The 25,157-nt window shown below is 37.9% G+C and overlaps 1 protein-coding gene across 2 annotated transcripts; it reads left to right on the top strand.

The window, feature by feature from the left end:
* Nucleotides 1-4,634: 4,634 nt before the first annotated feature.
* LOC147368979 (uncharacterized) lies at nucleotides 4,635-18,887 on the top strand. Of its 2 annotated transcripts, none has more exons than XM_086410641.1 (4): nucleotides 4,635-5,909; nucleotides 7,917-7,985; nucleotides 16,497-16,613; nucleotides 18,819-18,887. In XM_086410641.1, the coding sequence occupies exons 1-3, from the start codon at nucleotides 5,679-5,681 to the stop codon at nucleotides 16,497-16,499; spliced, it is 303 nt and encodes a 100-aa protein (XP_086266767.1). In that variant the 5' UTR covers nucleotides 4,635-5,678; the 3' UTR covers nucleotides 16,500-16,613; nucleotides 18,819-18,887. The 2 variants fall into 2 exon arrangements, 1 of the variants encoding a protein (XP_086266767.1); XR_015167047.1 differs by having other exon boundaries at nucleotides 5,779-5,909; nucleotides 7,897-7,985.
* Nucleotides 18,888-25,157: the final 6,270 nt, after the last annotated feature.

Genomic DNA, 25,157 nt, shown 5'->3' with positions numbered 1-25,157 from the left:
AATGACACCCTTAACTGCTTTATTTACCTTTCACAGGTCAAATGTACCATCATCGTATACCTTAAAAATGTACTCTTCAATGGCAAAATGTTTTCAGAACAAAAAAGCATGAGTGAATGAATATGTCATTCTCAGGTGAGCTACACTGCGAGCCTTAATTTCTTTGTGGCCCAAATAAAGTTCACGTGAAATTACGGGTACAAGTACACGTTTGGAGTGCTGAAACTTAAGGAGTTATCAAGAATATGCCAAAGCTCTGCCTTCTTACTGAGATCTTTTTCCATGAAGCAAGTGTAAATTTGTTAGGAAAATAAATTTTTATATTAAACTGGCTCGGAAAAGAATTATTCTGACTTTTGTTTCTGTGGTCCTCGAACATCACTATATAGTTTCCACAGTTTATTCTAATTATGCCTTGAAATCAGAGCCTTTGCCCTCCAATAAAGGAGACCAGATATAATATTGAAGTAATTAAAAAATTTATTAAACTGTATTTTGTTTTTCTGGAACATATGTAATGAATATAACTTTTCTATCTTTACAGCCTGGTATAAAGATATTAGATCATTGATTCTAGAATTAACTCTTTGAATAAATGATATCCTACAGCAGTGTAATATTATTCTGACTCTGTGCATCTTTTATAATTAATCAATCACTTTTTAACTTGTAGCAATGTTACCTGTAGCTTGAGCAATAGGTCTATTATTACTGACATGCCTGGGTCCTGGGAAGTACAGTTCTGTGCACAGCTTCTCTGACTTCTCTGCTACCTGGAGCTTTAAAGTATCTTTTTATTAATACAAAGAGTAATACATGTCAATGATAGAAATCCAAATAATATAGAATGGTTATGCAAGGAAAGGAAAGTCTCCTTCTATTGCCAGATAAGCAATTCATCGATCCCTCCTCCTCAGAAGCAACTGTTAAGTTTATTGAAAATATTGTCTAGAAATGTTCTATGCATGTGTAAACTAATAAATAATATAAATATCAGTTCAGTTCAGTTGCTCAGTCGTGTCTGAATCTTTGTGACCCCATGAATTGCAGCACGCCAGGCCTCCCTGTCCATCACCAACTCCCGGAGTTCACTCAAACTCACATCCATCGAGTCCGTGATGCCATCCAGCCATCTCATCCTCTGTCGTCCCCTTCTCCTCCTGCCCCCAATCCCTCCCAGCATCAGAATCTTTTCCAATGAGTCAACTCTTTGCATGAGGTGGCCAAAGTACTGGAGTTTCAGCTTAGCATCATTCCTTCCAAAGAAATCCCAGGGCTGATCTCCTTCAGAATGGACTGGTTGGATCTCCTTGCAGTCCAAGGGACTCTCAAGAGTCTTCTCCAGTACCATAGTTCAAAAGCATCAATTCTTCAGTGCTCAGCTTTCTTCACAGTCCAACTCTCACATCCATACATGACCACTGGAAAAACCATAGCCTTGACTAGACGGACCTTTGTTGTCAAAGTAATGTCTCTGCTTTTGAATATGCTTTCTAGGTTGGTCATAACTTTGCTTCCAAGGAGTAAGTGTCTTTTAATTTCATGGCTGCAGTCACCATCTGCATGATTTTGGAGCCTCCCAAAATAAAGTCTGACACTGTTTACACTGTTTCCCCATCTATTTCCCATGAAGTGACGGGACCAGTTACCATGATCTTTGTTTTCTGAATGTTGAGCTTTAAGCCAACTTTTTCACTCTCATCAAGAGGCTTTTTAGTTCCTCTTCACTTTCTGCCATAAGGGTGGTGTCATCTGCGTATCTGAGGTTATTGACATTTCTCCCGGCAATCTTGATTCCAGCTTGTGCTTCTTCCAGCCCAGCGTTTGTCATGATGTACTCTGCATAGAAGTTAAATAAGCAGGGTGACAATATACAGCCTTGACGAACTCCTTTTCCTATTTGGAACCAGTCTGTTGTTCCATGTCCAGTTCTAACTCTTGCTTCCTGACCTGCATTTAGGTTTCTCAAGAGTATATATAAATGTTAAATTTATATATCTAAAGTATGTATATGTATATATATATATATATATATATATACACACACAAATATATATCATACAATATAATTCTATGTAAGTATAAACATACTGGGCACTCTGTTTTGTCCCTTGCTTCTCTATTTAAAAATAGATCTTAGAAATTATTCTATATTAGCACAAGTATTCTGTATTAAGGTCTTCCCTGGTGGCTCTGAAGGTAATAAAATCTGCCTGCAATACAGGAGACTCAGGCTCAATCCCTGGGTCAGGAAGATCCCCTGGAGTGTCCTCCAACCCACTCCAGTATTCTTACGTGGAGAATCCCATGGACAGAGGAGCCTGGTGAGCTACCCGTCCATGGGTTCAGCAAAGAGTTGAACCCAGTCAGACGCGACTAACACTTTGACTTTCACACTTTCATTACTTATTGGCAAATATATAAATTGGACATATCCCTTGAATTGGAATTGCTTGATCAAAAACAATATGTATTTACAACTTTTAAAAACTTTTGATCTGCTTGGAATTTATTTTAATAGGAGTAAGGTGAGGATCTCCTTTTTACATTTCCAGATAGCTGCTAGTTTTCCCAAAATCTCTTTGTTGATTAATAAATCTGTCTGCACTACTCCAAAATATATAGTTAACATATACTAAATTTTATATATGTATGTATTCCATATATATATTTAGACTTTATTCTGTCAATAAGCTAACCTATTCATCTTTTTAAATTACCATAGCTTTTATATTAAGATCAGAGGTTGGTCAGCTATATTTGCGTGTTTACTTTTTGGCCTAGTCCTTAAAATTTATTATTATTATTTTTAGCTTAAAAAGAAATCCTGTAATAGTCCACCCTCCACACCCCGGGCCCTCAACTTAATTTATGGATTGATTTACAGAGACTTAAAATCATTGTTTCCCTTATGTAATAACAGGGTATGCATATTACTTTATTTACATGGTTGTATTATTTTTGTATGTCTTTATGTGTTTCTATTTATATTCTAAAATCAGATTGTCTCCATTTATAAGCTTGATTTATCAGCTTTAAATAATATCCAGTGATAATCTCTCTTAGAAAATTAGAAAATCAGTGTGCTTACATTTCCTTTATTATTCTCAATATTTATTAGATTTTTTTCAGCATATTTATTATTTACAATATTCATATTCTATTCTTTCATCCAATCCTAGTTTTTCATAATTTCCATGGCTCTAATATTTGAGTGGAATCAACTATTATTTTTCTGATTCTTCTTGCATTCCCTCATGTTTGAGATTATTTTTCTTTATTTGTGGAAAGTATCTGGATAGAAATAAAATTTCTACATCATCCTTTTGACTCTGGAACCCTCTAGACTTTCTTCACTGATACTTGGCAATGAAAGTTTCTCATGGAAAGTGAACTCAGTTTATTATGTACCCCATCCCTAATGACTTGATTGATTTTTTGGCTTGGGTGCCCATAGTATCTTCTAAGTCCATCTTTGAAATCTCATGGTTGACTGTTCAATATAAGTTTTAGAGGGGGAAGTTTACCTTTTTAATATTTTATTTCAGGAAAGCTTTTTCCTATAACATCTTTTAGCAAACTTCTGTCTCATTTGTTCCATGTCCTTTTACAGCAACATCAATTACACCTATTTTGGAGCTTTAATCTGTCATAGTCTTTCATTTTTTCCTACTATTTTTGAGGTATTTTCTCTTTTTCATTTTATGTTGCTCAGTTTTATCAATGTTGTTCTGCATATTCACAACCTTGTTTTCAGTAGTATCGGTGCCCCCTTTTTTGATGTTTATAAACTATGGCTTTTCCAGTGGTCATGTATGGATGTGAGAGTTGGACTGTGAAGAAAGCTGAGCACTGAAGAATTGATGCTTTTGAATTGTGGTGCTGCAGAAGACTCTTGCGAGTCCCTTGGACTGCAAGGAGATCCAAACAGTCCATCCTAAAGGAGACCAGTCCTGGGTGTTCATTGGAAGGACTAATGCTGAGGCTTAAACTCCAATACCTTGGCCACCTGATGCGAAGAGCTGACTCATTGGAAAAGACCCTGATCCTGGGAGGGATTGGGGGCAGGAGGAAAAGGGGACAACAGAGGATGAGATGGCTGGATGGCATCACCAACTCGATGCACATGAGTTTGGGTGAACTCCAGGAGTTGGTGATGGACAGGGATGCCTGGCATGTTGTGATTCATGGGCTTGCAAAGAGTTGGACATGAGTGAGTAACTGAACTGAATGTTTAATTCATTTAAATCATGATTTTATTTTTCTGTTTATTTCATTAGTTTTATGTAAAAGCTTCTTATGACCTTTATCTACTTTCTTTGTATGTTTTGTGGTACAGTTTTTCTGATGTAGTTTTTGATTATCTTAAATTTTTTCTTCAAGTATTTCTTTATATATTTTGGTTCTTTTTGTTCCCTTGGGGTATATTCTTACGTATTTTATGCTGGTTTATTTCTTTTTATTATTTGTATTAGAATTCAGTCAGTTCAGTTCAGTCGCTCAGTTGTGTCCGCCTCTTTGCGATCCCATGAATTGCAGCACGCCAGGCCTCCATGTCCATCACCAACTCCCAGAGTTAACTCAAACTGACGTCCATCGAGTCGGTGATGCCATCCAGCCATTTCATCCTCTATCATCCCCTTCTCTTCCTGCCCCCAATCCCTCCCAGCATCAGAGTCTTTTCCAATGAGTCAACTAAGACTTTTTAAAAAGGGGGGAGGGAAAGCTGAGTCATTTGTCACAATAACAGAAGATATGGCCCTTTGAAATAAGAGCATTGAAAAGAGATGAAAAAGTACATAGGAAAAATGAAGCAGAGAAATGAATAGTGAACTGGTAGAGCTCAAAAACAAATGGGAGAGAAAAACAAATCAACAGTATGAAAACAGAGTCAGCAATGAGAAGAATAGACTTGGAAAGCCTTATTTCAGTGGACCAGCTTTTTTTTTTTCCTTAAGATAAAGTATAGTGGAAGTGCTTTAAGAGCGAATGGATTAATTGTTTTTGTAGGCTTTGTAAATTAAGGAAAAACCTCATCTGTAGGTTGGATTTTGCTGTCATCTAGTAGAACTTCATATTGGGTCACGTTCAAAATTCCTGTTTCAGGATTTTTTTAATGTACTGATGTAGTGTTTAGTTCTTACCTTGCCAAGAGCTCCGTTTCTCTTCTCATTTCTTACCCAACAGGTGAATTTTTTTTCCCCCATGTCAGTTTTCCCTTACGTGGTTCCATCTCCTTTGCCACAGTTGCTGATCAGATAGCTATAGGGACTTGGAAGTGCTCTGCCATGTACCCAGGTCTTGCCTTTGTGAATTATGACTTCTTGCTTTCACTTCTCATCTGGTGCTCTTCCTGTCATCTGGAGATGTGAATAATCCGCTCTCAGCTTTCTCAGTGAGATCTAATACTCATTGTACTTGGCAGGCTTCTTAAAGTATGGTTCCACATTGTGGCTACATACATATACACATTTGTATTTTGTATTTCCATTTATATTTAATATTTCCCATTTTTATTCACCTTGTCATTTTGTCTTTGTATCAAAGAAGAGAGCCTAGGCTTTGCCACGTTAACTAGACATCTTGACAACAGTCATATGAGAAAGCCATTCCTCTGGACTAAGCATTGCTCTCTCACTGTCAGTCACCTTCTAGAAAGAAGATACTGAGTTAATGACATGGTGACGCTTGAAGTTAGAAACCCCAGAGTCCAAATTTATTTTCATCATGTTTTGAAGGACATAGAAAAGTGCCAGAGAAGCGTGAGTGGCAGCTGCCTGAAGGGTGAAGAAATTGAAGAGGGAAGAAGTATTGCCTTGTTTCTCCAGGCACTGACTTTCACAGTGATAGCCACTGGTATTCTCCTAATAATCTGTACTTCCTTGATTCCTGAGACAATCCTGAACAAGGTAAGATGTTAGTAGCCCCAGATCCATTGGTTGGTAAGACCTGGAATTAGCAGTGCTGTCCACAGATCAAGGATAAGCCCGAGGTGTTCAGGTGCTGACAAATTGCAAAAGTACCTTCCTACTACCCAGCTTATATTTTATGATTGGACCATACCCATCAGATCCTGGCCCTATATAAAACAGCTGCTGAATGAATGAATGCTTTGATTCCCTTCTAGGACAAGGGCCAGGCCAGGCTACAAACCTGGCTACTCATCTGGGGCCCTGTTGTTATTCCTCTATATTCACATGGCCTATTCTATGCCTCTCTCTTCTCCTTTTCTGTCCATAACAAGGACACTGTCATTGGATTTAGAGCCCATTTGGTTAATCAGGATGATCTCATCTTGAAGTCCTTAAATACATCTTTGAAGACATCCCCCTTTTGTCAAATAAAGCCATATTCAAAGGTTCTACATGGATATATATTTTGGGGGCTGTCATTCAACCCACTACATTTACGAAACATGTATTGGAGAATATTCTCATGTGTGACAGACATACATGTCCATCAGTAATGAATTGATATATAGAAAAATTGTAAACTGTGATGTATGTGAGATTCTCAAAGAGTTAAAGCTACAATCCCACCTCCTTCCTGCCCACTCACCTCTAACATACTGAATTATTGCAGTCGTGGTTGAAAATCAATGAATGGTCATAAGGCCACTTAAATGTCTGTCTTTGAATATCACCAGGATTTTACTTTTTGTTGTGCCTTACCCACAAGGCTGAACTCCCCTAACGTTGATACTCATCCCCAGCTTCATTTAAACTTGCTCTATTCTTTTTGCGTTTTACTTTGTTCACCCATGTGAGCCTACACTTTGACATATTGCCTGGTCATTGCTTTGACCATCAGTTTGACACATTGACAGCTGTATTGTGGGGGTCCTGGAATGATTTCAGTACACACTGCATTTTCAATGAAGAATATACTTGCAAATTCTGCCGTTGTACCTAGACTCATTTTGCAGCAGTTCCGTAAACAAGTAGTGATAATAGAACAGTGGCCCCCAGTTTGTTGAATGCAGAGCAGAGGAAGTTAGGGAACCCGCCTATGTTTGGTAGAACAAAGTTTCACATCCAGATCCTTCTAACTCCAAAGCCCAACATTTAGCCACTATGCTGTAAGGCTCCACTGGAAAGCAGCCACTTGAACCAGGGATGGGATTATGTCACTTCTGTGTGCCAGATGAATAAAATGCTAAAATAGGCAATCTCTGTGAGATCATCTGACTCTTCAAAATAGTATAGAGAATGAAATAAATTACTTTATCCAGAGGATTAATTACTTGATTAAAGAATTTTGCAGAAGCACCTAATGAATATAATTCTTGCCTTCTGGTCACAAAGACAGGCTGCCTTTAAGTTAAATTTTCAATGCCGTGCATGTTACACAATTTCTATAGGTGGTAGAATGTTAGAAGTAACCTCACTCAGTTAAAAAGGCATGAGAGGGCAGGGATAACAGTGGTGATCACAGTAAAATGAAGAACAGTCGAAGGCTCTACCAGAAACAGCAAGAAAGCACGTTGAAATTATACTACACAGCCTAGAGACACAAAACATTTCATTTCCCTTTGAATGAAACTGGTCTGACCTTCACCATCCTGAAATAACAGGAAATACTGTTTCTCTGGTAACTGTATTGCATTTTAGGCAAGTAGTTAAGCAGAATGCTCAGCATGAATAAATACAGTTAGAAATTGTTCGGGCAGATTTCTATGAAGAGTGCATGTTAAGCAGTAATATAAATGTAAGAGCTTACAGCAAAATGAAAGTTGTATTGTAAAGGTCAAACTTGCCTAAGAGAGAGATTTAGGTAAACTATTGGGTGGAAAAACTGATTCCCATTTTGTTTTAATGGTTAGTAACGTATGGTGGCTGAGGTGATGGGTTTCAGCTGAGTGCATCTTACAGTATTATCCTGTGTTTGATTCAGCAGAATGTGGATGATTTTTGCAGGACTATGAAAAATGGCTGAGTTCCCTCTTCCTGAGTCTGAAATTAATGACTGGAAACATTATCAACAAGGTAGGTTGTCAAAAGAATAGTGTAAGTACTTTATCTAGAAATGGTGTATTTTCCCTTAGATAAACATGGAGGATTATTATGGGATAGTTTAGGAGGACAAATTTATGTAATTTTGTACTCAGCCACAGTATTAGCTAAAAACAACTGAAGGTAAGAATCAGATATAGAAATATAAATATATGATGTATGTGTGTGTGTGTGTTCTTCCTCAGTGGCTCAGTGGTAAAGAATCTGCTTGCAGTACAGGAGCTACAGGAGATGTAGGTTCGATCCCTGGGTCGAGAAGATTCCCTGGAGGAGGGCATGGCTACCCACTCCAGTATTCTTTCTTGGAGAATCCTGTGGACAAAGGAGCATGGCGGGCTACAGTCCATAGAGTCACAAAGAGTTGGACACGAGTGAAGTGACTTAGCACACACACACTTATATATATACACACATACTGAACTGCAAGGAGATCAAACCAGACAATCCTGAAGGAAATCAATCCCGAATATTAATTGGAAGAATGGATGCTGAAGCTGAAGCTCCAATGCTTTGGCCACCTGATGTGAAGAATTGACTCATTAAAAAGACCCTGATGCTGGGAAAGACTGAAGGCAGGAAGAGAAGGGGACAACAGAGGATGAGATGGTTGGATGGCATCACTCACTCAATAGACATGAGTTAGAGCAAGCTCCTAGAGATGGTGAAGTACAAGGAAGGCTGGTGTGCTGCAGTCCATGGGGTCACAAAGAGTCGGACATAACTGAACAACAACAACAATATGTATAAATCTCTGCCTGATTCCTGGATTTGAAGTATACTATCTAGGCTCATTCCCCAGTAAGAAGACTGGCCGGGGCCATAAGAACTTGTAGTAGGACCAGAAGATCCCTAATACCACGCCTGGACTGGTGGATGAGCCCTCAAAGATCACCTCTGCCCTTGGGCAATTTTATACTTACTTACCTGATCCTTAAATTTATCAGGCATTTATTGAACCCCACTATGTCGCTCTTCTAGAGATGTGGAGATCAGTGAAGCATAATTACTGCCGTCAATGCTGTTTTGGGAGGGTAGGCATGGCGATCAAGCACATAGGCTAGTTACATTTTAGAGTGTTAAGGGAACGCTGAAGTCTTGAGGGAGCCTAGCTGACTCCACTCCATCCAATTAGAGGGAGGGGAGGAATTGAGGGAGATCTTGAAAGAGTTGCGGTTTGTCAAAAGTTTGCAGTTGTAGCTGTGGGACTACAGAAGTTATTTAATCTTTGGGCCTGTTTCTTCTATAAAACATTGAGAAATGGGCCCACCTATCTTTCTGGGTTGTCTGTCTTTCTGGGTTGTCTTGAAGATTACATGAGAGCATGTGTGAGAAGTCTGGAGCTTGTTAAGTATGGTTAAGTTTTCATTATGATCACTTTTGGCCACTTTCCTTAGGATTTAAAAACAAAAACCTCTTAACTCCTTCCTGAGGGCAGGGAGGTTCTGAAATCTCTGTGAAATGTGACTAGCTTTACCATTTTTGTCTGATAAGCTGCAAGAAGTTAAGGTATAAGTAATTTCTCAAGTAGGTGATTCTGCTAAGAGAGTTAATGGCTTAAAAGTAAATTGTTGGCCCCATGCACATCTAGACTATAAGGAAAATAAGCTGTTAATCTAGTATTAAGCTTTTTGTTCTTTCCTGTCTCTGCCTTAGTCATTCAGTCATGTCTGACTCTTTGTGACCCCCATGGACTGTAACCCACTAGGCTCCTCTGTTCATGGGATTTTCCAGGCAAGAATACTGGAGTGGGTAGCCATTCCCTTCTCCAGGGGAATCTTCCTGCCCCACGGATGCCCCTGGATCTTCCTGATCCAGGGTTTGAACCTGGGTCTCCTGCATTGCAGGCAGATTCTTTACCATCAGAGCCACCAGGGAAAGCCTGCTTACTCTCTGCCTTACTCTCTCTGCAGCCACTTTTCTCTGTAGAGCACCACTTCAGTTGTTCTTGAGACAGCCATTGGTGCCATGTTTCCAGCTAGTCTCACACATGAAAACACCCAGGAGAAGCATTTTTAAAGTTTGTTTAGATATGATTAATCAGCTCAGAAAAGTCGTGTGAATACTGTATAATGATTTTATTAGAAGAACCTGAGAAAGTAGTTTTCTTGGGGATTGATCCTTGTTTCATTGGCTGAAGCACTCATCCCAAACCTTTTGATCCAGTTTAGTGAAAAGGTTAAAAGTGAACCCACTTTCAAATGGTATAGGTTAACTAGAAATAATTTTAAGAGCTCACAATCAGGTATCTGTAACTTTAATATCTGTTTATTTATTTAAATCAACTGAGATCTTTGGGCATTTACAGTGCATATTGGTATGTCATATTTTCTGCCCAGGATTTCTTTCTTCACCAGTACATCCAGCCCTGTGATAATCATGGTTGCTTCTGAACTTGCTGCCTCCCCGTGAAAATTTTCCTTGCTTGCATCCTAGTAGCTTCCTGTTCTGGCTCTAAGTTATGGCACAGATTGTCATCTCTACTCGTCAGCTCCACAGTTGGTGGAGAGTGGAATAGCTGTTTCTGTCCCGCAATTCTCTTAGTGTCAGGAACAGCTAATATTAATAGTTTCTCTGAATATTATAGTTCTTCTAAGCTGCTCAGAATAAAATTGGGGTATCATTTCCTAGAGGACTCTGATACAGCTTTCCAGGGCTGTTAAATCATTTTAGTTCATTGGAAAGATGCATCAGAAGCATATTGTGAAAGTTATTCCTACATGAAAGAAAGAAAATCAAACTTGATGTGCTACATCATCATCTTTTAGATAAACTGCATTTTTCTCTGCTCTCTTTTGGCCCATGTGCCAGTGAAATGAAAGATTGTTATAAAACCACAAGTACAGGAAAAAGGGGAAGCACTGTTTTTGTAAAAGCAACTCTAAAACATAGCTATTAAAAGGAGCTATCTTTAAAAAATTTAGAATAGACCCATCTAAACTCTCAGTTTAAAAATACTTACTAATACAAATACCTAAAAGGTTTTAGATAATTGTCGATGTTATTCAATAAATGTTGAATGAGACAGCAAGGTATCTTGAGATTGGGTTATGCTTTATTGTAATTATTTGTGGAATTTTGGTTTTTCATTTTAGATAGTGTACCTCCTGCAGGCAGGAATGGGCTTCATTGCCCTCATCATGGTTGAGAGAAGACTAAAACCTCTTGTCTTTACAGGGAAGTGTGGGCTGGCTCAGCCTTAACCAGCAATTTCAGATGTTTGCCTATTGGTTTATTTTTGCCTAATCTTTTTCAAGACTTTCAGAATCACTCTGTTATATAGCAGATAATTTTGTCTTTTTAATCTAATCTGAGGGCTTTAGATAAGTATGGAAGGTTTTTTTGCTCCTTTGCATTTAGTGTTTTGACAACAATTTTTGTTTTAAACCTGTTGCTTTTTATGATATACTTTTAGTTTTTAATCATTTTTATTTACTGAATATCTGAGATGTTTATCTTTTTCCTTGTGTTTATATACTAGTCATGATGTAATATTATCTCTATAAGATTGAAGAATCTTATTTGACGTCTAGGCAATGTAGATAGGAGTATGCTTTATCTTTATTCTACTTCCTCTCCTTCTCGTATCACCAGAGGTAGATTATGTTATTATCTTTTAAATTGTTATGGTCTGTAACATTTATATTTTGTTCCACTTATTCTCACAGGTGAATAGTGTCTTTATAGTGATTTTTCCACTTAATTCTAAGTTTATGGGATATCATACTACAGTAGTTGTTTTAAAGAAGGGCTCAAAGAAGCTATGCTTCTGAGTTTTTGCATGTTTGATATTATCTGTCAATGACCTTTATACTTGATAACTTGTTCAGATTGAACATTCTTGGTTTATATTTTCCTTTCCCAAGGACTTGGTAAATGTTGCTTTATTGCCTCCTACAGTAATTTTTTTTTTTTTTTTTAAGTCTGAGGTCAGTCGTTTTTTTTTTTTAAATAGGGGAATTGATTCTTTCTTCCCCTTACTACCCACCCCTCCACCCCCCTTCCCCCCCTTCCCCCCAACACACACACACACACAAAGCTCTGTCATTAAACTCCAGAGAGTTTCTCAGGTTAAGTGCTGATCATTCTAAAGCAACTTTTTCTGGTACACAGTGTACTCGTTTTACCTGTACACAATGAACTCATTTTACCTATATGCTTGATTTTTCCTTTACTTCAAAGAAATGTTCTTTTGTTTTATATTTGGATATTTATTGTTATATTTCTTCTTTAGGAACGTCAGCTGTGTGCATGTTGCCTCTTCTTTAGCTCCATAACAGTACTGTTCTTTCAGATACTTAAATGTCATTGTTCTATATTTTTGTGCTTTTGGAAACGGTTTGTTTTTTCCTTCTGAGAGCTTTAACGTAAACTTCATTGTTGTAGAGTTTTATTTTTCCCTCTTCTTTTTTTGGACGTTGACTCAGCCCTTTACATTTGTTTTCTGATCTTTTCTCTTGAGGCCTACTATGTCTTATCTGGATTCTTGTTTCAGAGGGGTTGTGATTTTTGAAATGATTTTTATTTAAAGAATACTATATTTTTCATAATTTTTGGCCTGATTTGTGTTATAGTCTTAAGAAATTTTTATCTGCCTTCTGCTTGTCATATTCTTTTCCTTAGTCTTCTAGTACTATTTTTATATATGTCCCAGCTGATTTTTTTTCCTATTTTTTACCTCTAATATGTATATGAATCAGCTGTTTGATGTTTGATAGTATAGAGGAGAGTTAGACTGCAGCAGGAAGTTTGGATTTTAGACCAAGGATTTTGAACATATTTCCATGAGCATTCTAAGTATATAGTAAACCAAATTCTGTGTAACCTAGCAGTCTTTCTGGCACCTAGTGAAGCCATAAGCTCATTCTTTCTTTCTTTCTGTCTTTTTTCCCCCTCCTTCCTTCTCTTCCCTCCCCTCCCGTCCCCTTCCCTTCCCCTCCCCTCATTTTTCTCTCTAGCTTTCTCTCTCTCTCTCTCCCTTCTCTCCCCTTCCTTTCTTCCTTTTTTCCCTAATTCTCTGCAGGGCTACTTCCACTGATAATTTCTCTACAACCACGTTTCACTCACAGCAACTCTTATGGAAAGATGACATGTCTGAATGCTTTCATATTCAGCTTGGCAATATCTGCCACGGTATAAAGTGAGGTTTACTGAGAGCTCCACAGCTCCTGCATGAAACCCAGGTGGCTGTTCAAGTGAAGAAGGACTCTGTTTGTCTTGGCAGATCCCGCCTACAGTGGCGAACGCCTCACTGTGCTCAGGGCCTGAAGTGGCTTCTGTCTCTTGTGGAGTTTTCCCCTGTCTTTGTGTTGTTTTTACTGTACTTGGCAGCCATTGCGGTTTAGCACTGTGGTTGCTTCTTCATTTGTTGTGGTTTATGGTTGTGGTGGTTTCTAAGTGTATTAGTTATCTTTCGTTATGGAACAAAGCACCTCAAAACTTGGTGACTTAAATCAACTACAATGTGTTACTTCTCCTAGCTCTGTTGGTTGATCAGGCAGTTCTGCTGATCTCACCTGGGTTTATTTACATGGCTTCAGTCAGCTGGTGACTCATTTTGCAATGGCTGAGACAACTGGGATATTTTGGTCTCTCTTTCCATGTGGTTTCATCCTGGCTATCTTCATAGCATGGTGATCTCAGGGTTCCAAAAGGCAGGAAGCTGCAAGACCTCTCATGGCAGAGGCTAGAAAGTCTCATAGCAACATTTCTGCTGCATTCCATTACTCGAAGCAAGTCAGAAGACCAATCCAGTTTCAAGAGGTGGCAAAGTTGCATTGTAACTGGCATATAGTTATAGAAGGAGTTATTAATATTTTTCCTCTATTTGGGTAAACATTATGGTTCATTTTTTGATTTATGTTTCTTCACCCTATTTTCGTTTAATGGTTTAATGTTTAATGGTTAAGAAAGGAACGGTTTTACACTGTTGCCTTTATAAGAAGTCAGCTATTATTAGTTTTAATGGTGATTAATATTAATATATCTTATTTATAATAATATAGCACCTTGTATTTTTTGCTTATTAAAGACCATAAGGTTTAACATAAGAAATGACTCTTCTGTTTGTTGTTAATAGCTCCCAATCATAGTACAAGGATTCTGAGACTTGAAATGGGAAAGCTTTTTCCAGTTTATATAGTATAGGATAATGAATTTTAGCCTGGAGACCAGGAAGGCAGTCTTCTATTTCGGATTCTAATCCTAGCTGTGTGATCTTAAGAAAATGAGTTTACTTTTGTTTCTCATTTACTAAAGTGAAGAGGTTCTTAAACTTTAAGGTCATAGAATTTACCTATGAGTTTTGTTAAAGAGTCAAATTCAGTCTCTCCCTTGAAATTCTTACTCAATAGGTCCAAGATCAGATCTAAGAATCTGATTTTTTAAATAAGCATTTTACATGATCCTGTTGTGGGTCATCTGTTGACCATATTCTTTTTTTTTTTTTTAGATGAACTCATTTATTTGACACATTAAATTAGGCAAAGAAAAATATTCTAAGGAATACTTTATATCTTAGTTTTCACAGAACTTTGAAAACCTCATCAGCTGCCATTTGCAAAATTCTATTGATTATTAAATGTATATTTAAAATGTGTTTGTTTTTTGAGCAATGATAAGCTGTTTAATTACCTGCCTCACTTAAAATGTGAGAATAAACATCCTAACTTGGGCCCAGTGTTTTCACATCTACCATTATGGAAATGAAAGAAAAAGTAGCTTCTCATGCACATCATTAACATCTGTTGATTAAAAAAACTATACATTTTAAAAAATTCTCATCTTTGTACTATACTTTTATTCTCTGCCATGCAAAATGGAAATCAGTTGACATTATACAACCCACTCCAGTATTCTTGCCTGGGAAATCCCATGGACAGAGAAACCTGGCGGCTACAGTCCTGGGGTTGCAAAGAGTCAGATACAACTTAGAGACTAAACAACACCAAATAATTACTCTTACAGATCTGGGGACCAATCTTTAATAAGTTAAAAATTTGTGCTTTCCATAGCCTAATATGTGAAAGTTTCATGCTCTGTGCTAGGGAAGCTATTTCTCATGACTCAGACGTATCTACTTCAAAGTTAATTTTAAGCAATGGACAGTGTGAATTATTAAAACAAAGCTTGCACATATAAGGTGCTAAGATTTTTAGATAAAACATTTTTAAATATGAGAAAATAGAGTTCAGTGACTTTTAACATTAAATAGTTCAAGTTCAATGTCACCAGCGTATCATCATAGATGGGCTTTGGGTTAAGGATATATGATTTAGTAATAATGTACCCAGAACTAAAGAATGTTCACTTACAGGGGGTATTGTAATCTTTTTTTTTTTTTTTCCTCAGATTTTTGCAGGCCACAGTTTTAGCTTGTGGGCCATACAGAAACAGACCATGGGCCACTTTTGGCCCTCAGGTAGTAGTTTTAAAGTACTTCTTTATTATAAATGGCTTCCCTTGTGGCTCAGCTGGTAAAGAATCTGCCTGCAATGTAGGATACCTGGGTTCGATTCCTGGGTCGGGAAGATTCCCCTGGAGAAAGGAAAGGCTGCTGCTGCTGCTAAGTTGCTTCAGTCGTGTCCGACTCTGTGTGACCCCATAGATGGCAGCCCACCAGGCTCCCCTGTCCCTGGGATTTTCCAGGCAAGAGTAGTGGGGTGCCATCGCCTTCTCTGAGGGAAAGGCTACCCACTCCAATATTCTGGCCTGAAGAATTCCATGGACTGTATATATAGTCCATGGGATCGCAAAGAGTCGGACACGACTAAACGACCTTCACTTTTACTATAAAACCCCTCTTTATGATAAAAATACTTGTCAAACTCGAAATAAGATTGGATCCAGGTTTTAAACATTGTGTTAGTAATTTAGCTGACTTTATTTTTGTTAGAGCAACTCTCTATTTGGCCACTTGATGGCAGCATTTACTACATGTTAACATTGAACTTTTTTTTTTTTCCCTCCCCTAGGTTGTTCAGCCTCGTTTAACATTGGTAGTGGAAAAGATTGATAGCAATGCAAATGTATTTATAACCAAGAGAGATAGTCACCTTCCACCCCAATTAGCCTTTGCATTGATTTACTGAAGAAAAACATCTATTACTGAAAAAAGTCTTACAGATTAGTGTTGCATTATTTTGTTACAGTTGGAATATGTAGGGAAAGTGATCTTGAAGAGGATACACTTTAGTCTAACCAAAAATGTATTTTCCCAATAGTTAAAAAAAAGATACATCATTGAGGATGCAGCTCTGGTTCAGAATACAGTTTTTTCCCCCTTAAAGCTATCTGCTTAGTTATTTGAATATTTTCTAATAATGAGCTTGTGTCACATTTTAGATCTTTAAAAAGAGATTTATTCATGAACTGTTGCTTGGATAAAGCCATTGATCTACCAATAAAGAAAAATCCCATTTCTCAATTTCTTTGTGAGAATATAATTATGGTTAGAACTGAAGTCTTTTTTTTTTTTTTTTTTTTTAGTGAAAAGGCTTACTGCCTCCTGAAATACATTTTTGTATCCTCTAAAGATTGGAACTGCAACCGTGACTTTTTTCCTGCCGAGAAAAACCTACTAGTAATGACTATATAAACATCCTGGTAAGTACTTTCTAGGGAAGGTTTTCTAAGAGAATTCCCGTTTGAGATTTACATGGAGCACAAATTGATAGAGATTTACAAGGCAGTTACGATTTAGCGCTTTTGACTTGAAAGAAGAAAATAGTATTTTTTTGTTTTGTTTTAACCATTGCCTGTTTTCTCTTGGTTCCTTGTTTCTCTTAAAAAATCATGGCATTTGGAAAAGTTTGATAGGCATTTTGTTTTTCGAGCTTTTACCAGAGAAGATTCCCCATATGATGATTCCTTGCCATCTGAATTTATATGTCAGAGTTAGGATAGGGTACTCAGTATTGTAAAGGGACTCTGCTGAGCCATCAGGACTGCAAAAATGACAAAAAAGTAACTTGGGAAGTTGTGGATGGATGGCGAGTTTATATAAATATCTTTGTGGGTGCATATAAATATTCTGGGGAGGCAGTTCCAGCTCTGCTACTTTCACAAGCTTAACTCTATTTTCTGAGCTCTATGTATGTTTACTTACATACAATTGTACATTTCCTTCTGTTTATATATGCTTGGATATTCTGCGTCTATAAAAGGAGACTTATGTTCCTTATACATACTTCCTGTAGCTCATCTCATGCTAGCTTAAAATTAAAAGAAGATTCTATAGTAAAAATAATGCAAAATTACTGAAGAAAGCTTATAAAATATAGATATGTGAAAAGTAAATAAAAACCTATATCTTACTATGCCTTTATTGAGTGTTATAGTCATAAATATGTATATATATCACAAATAAATATAAAAATGTTATAGAAATTAGGTCATACATTAGTCTTGTACAGGTTTTCACAACCTAGTCAGACACAGTTTCTATTGCTACACAGTTCACTTATATGCCTTTTCTTTTTAACATAAGCACATAATCCTCATTTTCAGATTTATCATTATGAGATATGCTACCTGGTTTGGACCCCTGGAAAAAGAACATTTAAATGATACCACTGTAGTCACCCACTGGGTCTGATTGCATACATATGGGAATTCATAAAGAGGACCCATCTCCAGATGGCCTTATGTTAACAGGGACATTTTCAAAATCGTATAGGAAGTTAAGGTCTAGAGCTGACAGGCATAATTGCTGTGATGTTCAGTCTCAGATGAAATCAATGTGGAAAAGAGAAAGAAAACAATAGCCCTGACAGCTCTCCCAGTCTGCAAGCTTTGCTGTATGTAATGTGCTGTTCACTTCTAGCCAAAAGTTGAGAAAGGAAGGAAGCGCTTGAGTGGTTGCACTAGAGAGGGGCTGGTTGCCTTTCAGGAGAGCCTTGTTTTCACTTTGTGCTCTGAAGCCCTGAGAGCCCAGCACAATGCTGTCACCCTCACTGGTGCCAGAAGGTGCTGAGAACTGCCTGCCCAGAAATGCCAGCTGGAAGTCAGAACAATCTCATCTGCAGCCCTCTTACCAGTTACTTGATGAGCACCTGTGCACGCATATGTGTGGGTGTTCTTGCATGGATGAATGCATGTTCAAACGTGTTCCATGCATGCTGAGTTTTCTGGTTAGTGTAGTTCCATCAAACCCTGGTCACAGGAACTTGGGTCAGTGTTTTAGGCATGACGCATCTCAGACAGTGTGTGGTCTCTGAATACAGGTACCCAGCCTGACTACAATGAAGGCAGCTCCATTACATTCAGCAGTGTCTCAGTTAAAGCAGAATAGAAGGGTTTCAGCAAAGAGAAGGAATCAGGTTGTGCTGCTGGTTTAGTCTGACGGTGAGTGGAGAAATAGTGAAGCAATTGAGGGCTCCTACCTGCTATAACATTGTGGGAATCTCCCGAAACTATGAGGCAAACTTAGGTTTGGCAAGTTTGCTTAATGGTTTTGGTAAGCCCTGTAGCCAGATACCATTTCTGGGTTTAGAATAGTTGAGTTCTGTGTCAAATTTGTTTTTTGTTGTTTTGCTATTTGCAAATGTCCAGCCCCCATGAAATCTTTGCATATTCAATAAAAAATTACCCAGGGAGTTGAAATTGGCATTGATTTTTAATTTATACAGAACTTATTACAAATATATATCAGTGTCAATTAAAACGTTTCATTGCCTACAACATATAGGAAATCAAATTTCATAATTGCATTTACCATGTGGGCAGTAACACTGGTTTCAGAGTTTAAAGGTCATTGATAATCAGGCTCTGAGTTTAAATTGCAATATGTTTTTTCCCTCTCCCTCCTAGATTGCAAATGTGACAAAGAAACACTGGCACAACTTAGCATTTCCTAATAAAAGAAACATTGATGCTTGCTTTCTGTTTGCCTTTCTTCTTGTGCCACGTCCTTCATAACTGCAAAGATAACTTGCAGGTAAATATTCAGTCAGTGTTTGAACAATGAGAACGGTAATACCAATTTGAGTAACAAAATACAAATGGGCCCTTTGGCTTTGATTTATAGAAGTGACATGAATAAAAAAGTCAGTTCTCATTTATTATCAAGTGGGAATTTAGTGTTCTCAAATTTGTCTGTCCTTGTTAAAATTCCTCTTTAATTTTAGTAGGACTCTTCCCTAAGAGTTTTCCATCTTGCACTTCCCATTTTCCATCCTCCTTTCATCATTCTCAAGTTTCTCATTCCTGGAATTTTGCTTCTTTCCTGGTAAGTTGTAGTAAGGGAAAAATATTCATTTTGTTATCAGGTTGTAGTCACTGATCTGACTGAGTTCTGGTTTTTGTGTGTCATCCAGTATTAATATGTGTCAATTCTCTAGGCCATGACTTCTTCACCTGCAGAATGAGGGTGATGAATGGTTTGACTTCTCTGGTCACTTTTAATTTTAAAATCCTGTGCTTCTTAGTTTCATTTCCCTTGTGGAAAAATTCAGAAAGAATTCACCTTGCTTTCTACCTTTTTTTAAAAAAAAAAGTGAGTACAGGGCCTTCTCCCACAGCATACATTTTTATCAACAGAAGTGGATATGACTTTTGTTTTTGCTTAGGAAGCGTGGTTTATATTATGGAAAATGCTGTTTGTCCTGATCTGCTAACTGCTGGAATAAAGCTGTTGCCTGAGCAATTCACATGCTTTGAGTGTTCCAGTGGATTGTTCATCGTGGCAATGGGTCATATGGATGATCAGATTCTGGTGATTAGTGCAAGAAGGCTAGACAAGTGAAAATACTGGTTGTAATAAGAAAGAAATCATTGATTTTGAGCACTGTCTAAATGTAAATAAATTTTTGATTCACTTTATATTTTGAATTTATTGGAGAAGGAAATGGCAACCCACTCCAAAACTCATGCCTGGAGAATCCCATGGACAGATGAGCCTGGCAAGCTACAGGCTGTGGGGTCACAAAGAGTTGGACATGGCAGAAGCGACTTAGCATGTAGCATTTTGAATTTATAGCTATAGAAAGTATCTTTATAACCAATGTGTCTGCTAAGTCACTTCAGTCGTGTCTGACTCTGTGCAACCCCAGAGGCGGCAGCCCACCAGGCTCCCCCGTCCCTGGGATTCTCCAGGCAAGAATACTGGAGTGGGTTGCCATTTCCTTCTCCAATACTTGAAAGTGAAAAGTGAAAGTGAAGTCGCTCAGTAGTGTCCGACTCTTAGCCACCCCATGGACTGCGGCCCACCAGGGTCCTCTGCCCATGGGATTTTCCAGGCAAGAGTACTGGAGTGGAGTGCCATTGCCTTCTCCAAACCAATGTGTCTGAAAGACATTAATTTTATTATTTTGTATCTAAATTTATTAAATAAAGAACAAAATTAAAAGCTGGTTTAAATGCTTTATGACAAATAAACCTCTACCAGCACTGATAGAGACTAGACGAGAGAGAAGACAAAATACAGAAAAAAACTTCCATATCACGACTGGTAGCAAAGGGTTTAAAAATTAATAAAAATATTAGAAAGGAATATATGCAAATGATTTAAAGCATAGATGAAATGGATGACTTCTGAAATGCCAAAATTTGTATGAGGAAAAGGAAGACCATGAGTGGGCCAATAATTACTGACCAAAAAAAAAATACAGCCCTGGTGATCAAAGACCTCATACCAGTAAAGTCTCAGACCCAGAATATTTTATAGGAGAATTTACCAAAAATTTAAGTAGTAGAATCTCTCTATATTATACAGATTGTTCTAGAAATTAAAAAAATATTAAATCCACCCAACTTATTTAGAAGGTGCTATCACCTTGGTTACAAAGTATAAGATATAAAATTATAAGCCTATTTCATGTATGAGCCTAAATAATAGAATCTAAGTAAAATATTAAAGTCTAATAATAATGAAGTAATAGCTGATATTACTATGTATATCTAAGTAGAATTAAAACATTCATACTACATAATATACCAAAATGCTGGAAAAAGTATAATCAGTTCAGTTCAGTTGCTTAGGTGTCCGACTGTTTGCGACCCCATGAATCGCAGCATGCCAGTCCTCCCTGTCCATCACCAACTCCTGGAGTTTACCCAAACTCATGTCCATCGAGTTGGTGATGCCATCCAGCCATCTCATCCTCTGTCATCCCCTTCTCCTCCTGCTCTCAATCCCTTTTCCAATGAGTCAACTTTTCTCATGAGGTGGCCAAAGTATTGGAGTTTCAGCTTCAGCATCAGTCCTTCCAGTGAACACCCAGGACTGATCGCCTTTAGGATGGACTGGTTGGATCTCCTTGCAAACCAAGGGACTCTCAAGAGTCTTCTCCAACACCACAGTTCAAAAGCATCAATTCTTCAGCGCTCAGCTTTCTTCACAGTCCAACTCTCACATCTATACATGACCACTGAAAAAACCATAGCCTTGATTAGACGGACCTTTGTTGGCAAAGTAATGTCTCTGCTTTTTAATACACCATCTAGGTTGGCCATAACTTTCCTTCCAAGGAGTAAGCGTCTTTTAATTTCATGGCTGCAATCACCATCTGCAGTGATTTTGGAGCCCCCAAAAATAAAGTCTGACACTGTTTCCACTGTTTCCCCATCTATTTCCCATGAAGTTATGGGACCAGATGCCATGATCTTCGTTTTCTGAATGTTGAGCTTTAAGCCAGCTTTTTCACTCTCCTCTTTCACTTTCATCAAGAGGCTTTTTAGTGCATCTTCACTTTGTGCCATAAGGGTGGTGTCATCAAAAAAGATCTTCATGACCCAGACAATCACGATGGTGTGATCACTGACCTAGAGCCAGATGTCCTGGAACGTGAAGTCAAGTGGGCCTTAGAAAGCATCACTATGAACAAAGCTAGTGGAGGTGATGGAATTCCAGTTGAGCTATTTCAAATACTGAAAGATGCTGCTGTGAAAGTCCTGCACTCAGTATGCCAGCAAATTTGGAAAACTCAGCAGTGGCCAGAGGACTGGAAAAGGTCAGTTTTCATTCCAATCCCAAAGAAAAGCAATGCCAAAGAATGCTCAAACTACCGCACAATCGCACTCATCTCACACGCTAGTAAAGTAATGCTCAAAATTCTCCAAGCCAGGCTTCAGCAATACATGAACCGTGAACTTCTAGATGTTCACACTGGTTTTAGAAAAGGCAGAGGAACCAGAGATCAAATTGCTAACATCAGCTGGGTCATCTTAAAAGCAAGAGAGTTCCAGGAAAACATTTATTTCTGCTTTATTGACTATGCCAAAGCCTTTGACTGTGTGGATCACAATAAACTGTGGAAAATTGTGAAAGAGATGGGAATACCAGACCACCTGACCTGCCTCTTGAGAAACCTGTATGCAGGTCAGGAAGCAACAGTTAGAACTGGACATGGGACAACAGACTTGTTCCAAATAGGAAAAGGAGTACGTCAAGGCTGCATATTGTCACCCGGCTTATTTAACTTACATGCAGAGTACATCATGAGAAATGCTGGGCTGGAAGAAGCACAAGCTGGAATCAAGATTGCCGGGAGAAATATCAATAATCTCAGATATGCAGATGACACCACCCTTATGGCAGAAAAAGTATAATAAATCACCTCGATTGCACCACTAAACTTTAAATAAGTAAAGGAAATCAGTAATGATTCAAAATGGAGGGTCATAGGGCTATTGAACTCCAAAGAAATAAATCTGAGTTGACATTGTGGTTGTTTTAGAGACTGGATACTAGTTTTACTGACCAAGGGGCTTGGTAGTCAAACAAAACAGGCTATCATTGGTGGGAAATTTGAACTCAGAGATGCTGATATTAAACCTTCAAGGGACTATATGCTGTGTGCAAAATGGAGCAGAAAAATTCTGGCATTTTCCCAGTCCTTTGTTATCTCATCAGCATAGAGCAAAAACTTTTTTTCATAGTAGAAAAAATTCTTCTCATTTAATTCTTAATTTGTGAGTATGCCCCAATGCAGCTATACATTTTTAATTGACATAAAAATCAGTCCTAAGATAATACTATCCCTGAGTGCTTCAGAAGAAAATGTAATATCACATAAACTGCACACAAGGGTATGTTGAATTTCTGCTAATAATGTGTCAGTAAAGACATCGTAACCTCCAGAATATAAAACACACATGGAAATAATCATGCATATGTAAGAATCAGTGGTCAGGAAAATTTAACCCTCAAAAGGTTCAGATATAATTCATGTGAAACTTATACTATAAAAGTAGCATATTTTAGATTCTTAAGCACTTAACTGTCAAAAAATGAGAAGAAAATGTGAGATTAAACAAATATAACATGAGAAGTTCTAACAGCTGAGTTCAGCAATGTTGCAAGATACAAGATAAACATAAAAATCAATTATATGTTTATATACTAGCAATGAACACATGGACACTGAAATTGAACTATCATTTATAATCACATAAAAATAATGAAATACTATATTATAGATCTAACAAAACTTGTGCAAGACTTGTATGTTGAAAAGTATACAATGCTGATGAAAGAAAGAACATGTACAGAAATAGAAATATCTATTCATACATTATTGGAGAAGGCAATGGCAACCCACTCTAGTACTCTTGCCTGGAGAATCCTATGGATAGAAGAGCCTGGTGGGCTGCCATCTATGGGTTGCACAGAATCAGGTACAACTGAAGTGTCTTAGCAGCAGCAGCAGCAGCAGCATTCATGCATTATAAGCCTCAACATAATAAAAATATCAATTCTCACAAATTGATGAAAGGCTTAATATATATCCAAGCAATATCTTTTATAGACACAGACAATATTATCCAAAATTTACATGGAAAGAAAAAAGAACTAGATTAGCTAGATCTATTTTGAAAAAAGAAGACTAAAGTGAGAGGGAGTCTGTCTTTCCTATTTGAAGAGTTATTTTTAACTAAAATAAATATTTCTGCCTTGAGAACCCCATGAACAGTATGAAAAGGCAAAAGATAGGACACTGAAAGATGAACTCCCCAGGTCGGTAGGTGTCCAATATGCTACTGGATAGCGGTGAAGAAACAACTCCAGAAAGAGTGAAGAGACGGAGCCAAAGCAAAAACAACACCCACTTGGAGATGTGACTGGTGGTGGACGCAAGGTCCAATGTTGTAAAGAGCAATATTGCATAGAAACCTGGAATGTTAGGTCCCTGAATCAAGGCAAATTGGAAGTGGTCAAACAGGAGATGATAAGAGTGAACCTCAACATTTTAGGAATCAGTGAACTAAAATGGACTGGAATGAGTTAATTTAACTCAGATGACCATTATATCTACTACAGTGGGCAAGAATCCCTTAGAAGAAATGGAGTAGCCATCATAGTCAACAAAAGGGTCTGAAATGCAGTACTTGGACGCAGTCTCAAAAATGACAGAATGATCTCTGTTCATTTCCAAGGCGAACCATTCAACAGCACAGTAATCCAAGTCTATGCCCTGACCAGTAATGCTGAAGAAGCTGACGTTGAATGGTTCTATGAAAACCTACAAGACCATCTAGAACTAACACCCAAAAAAGATGTCCTTTTCATTATAGGGGACTGGAATGCAAAAGTAGGAAGTCAAGAAACACCTGGAGTAACAGGCAAATTTGGCCTTATAGTACAGAATGAAGCAGGGCAAAGGCTAATAGAGTTCTGCTAAGAGAATGCACTGGTCATAGCGAACACCCTTTTCCAACAACACAAGAGAAGACTCTATACATGGACATTACCAGATGGTTAACACTGAATTCAGATTGTTTATATTCTTTGCAGCCAAAGATGAAGAGGCTCTATACAGTCAGCAAAAACAAGACCAGGAGCTGACTGTTGCTCTGATCATGAACTCCTTATTGCCAAATTCAGACTTAAATAGAAGAAAGCAGGGAAATCCACTAGACCATTCAGGTATGACCTAAATCAAATCCCTAACAATTATACAGTGGAAGTGAGAAATAGATTTAAGGGACTAGATCTGATAGACAGAGTGCCTGATGAACTATGGATGGAGGTTTGTGACATTGATCAGGAGACAGGGAGCAAGACCATCCCCAAGAAGAAGAAATGCAAAAAAGCAAAATGTCTCTGTGAGGAGGCCTTACAAATAGCTGTGAAAAGACGAGAACCAAAAAACAAAGGAGAAAAGAAAAGATATAAGCATTTGAATGCAGAGTTCCAAAGAATAGCAAGGA

This window comes from Bos grunniens, chromosome 7 (genome assembly GCF_055505025.1).
Source record: "Bos grunniens cultivar Pamir isolate PY7600 chromosome 7, Bosgru_T2T1.0, whole genome shotgun sequence".
NCBI classification, from domain to species: domain Eukaryota; kingdom Metazoa; phylum Chordata; class Mammalia; order Artiodactyla; family Bovidae; genus Bos; species Bos grunniens.
Note: the sequence above shows the minus strand (reverse complement) of the source record. Positions and strands in the feature narration are given on the sequence as shown.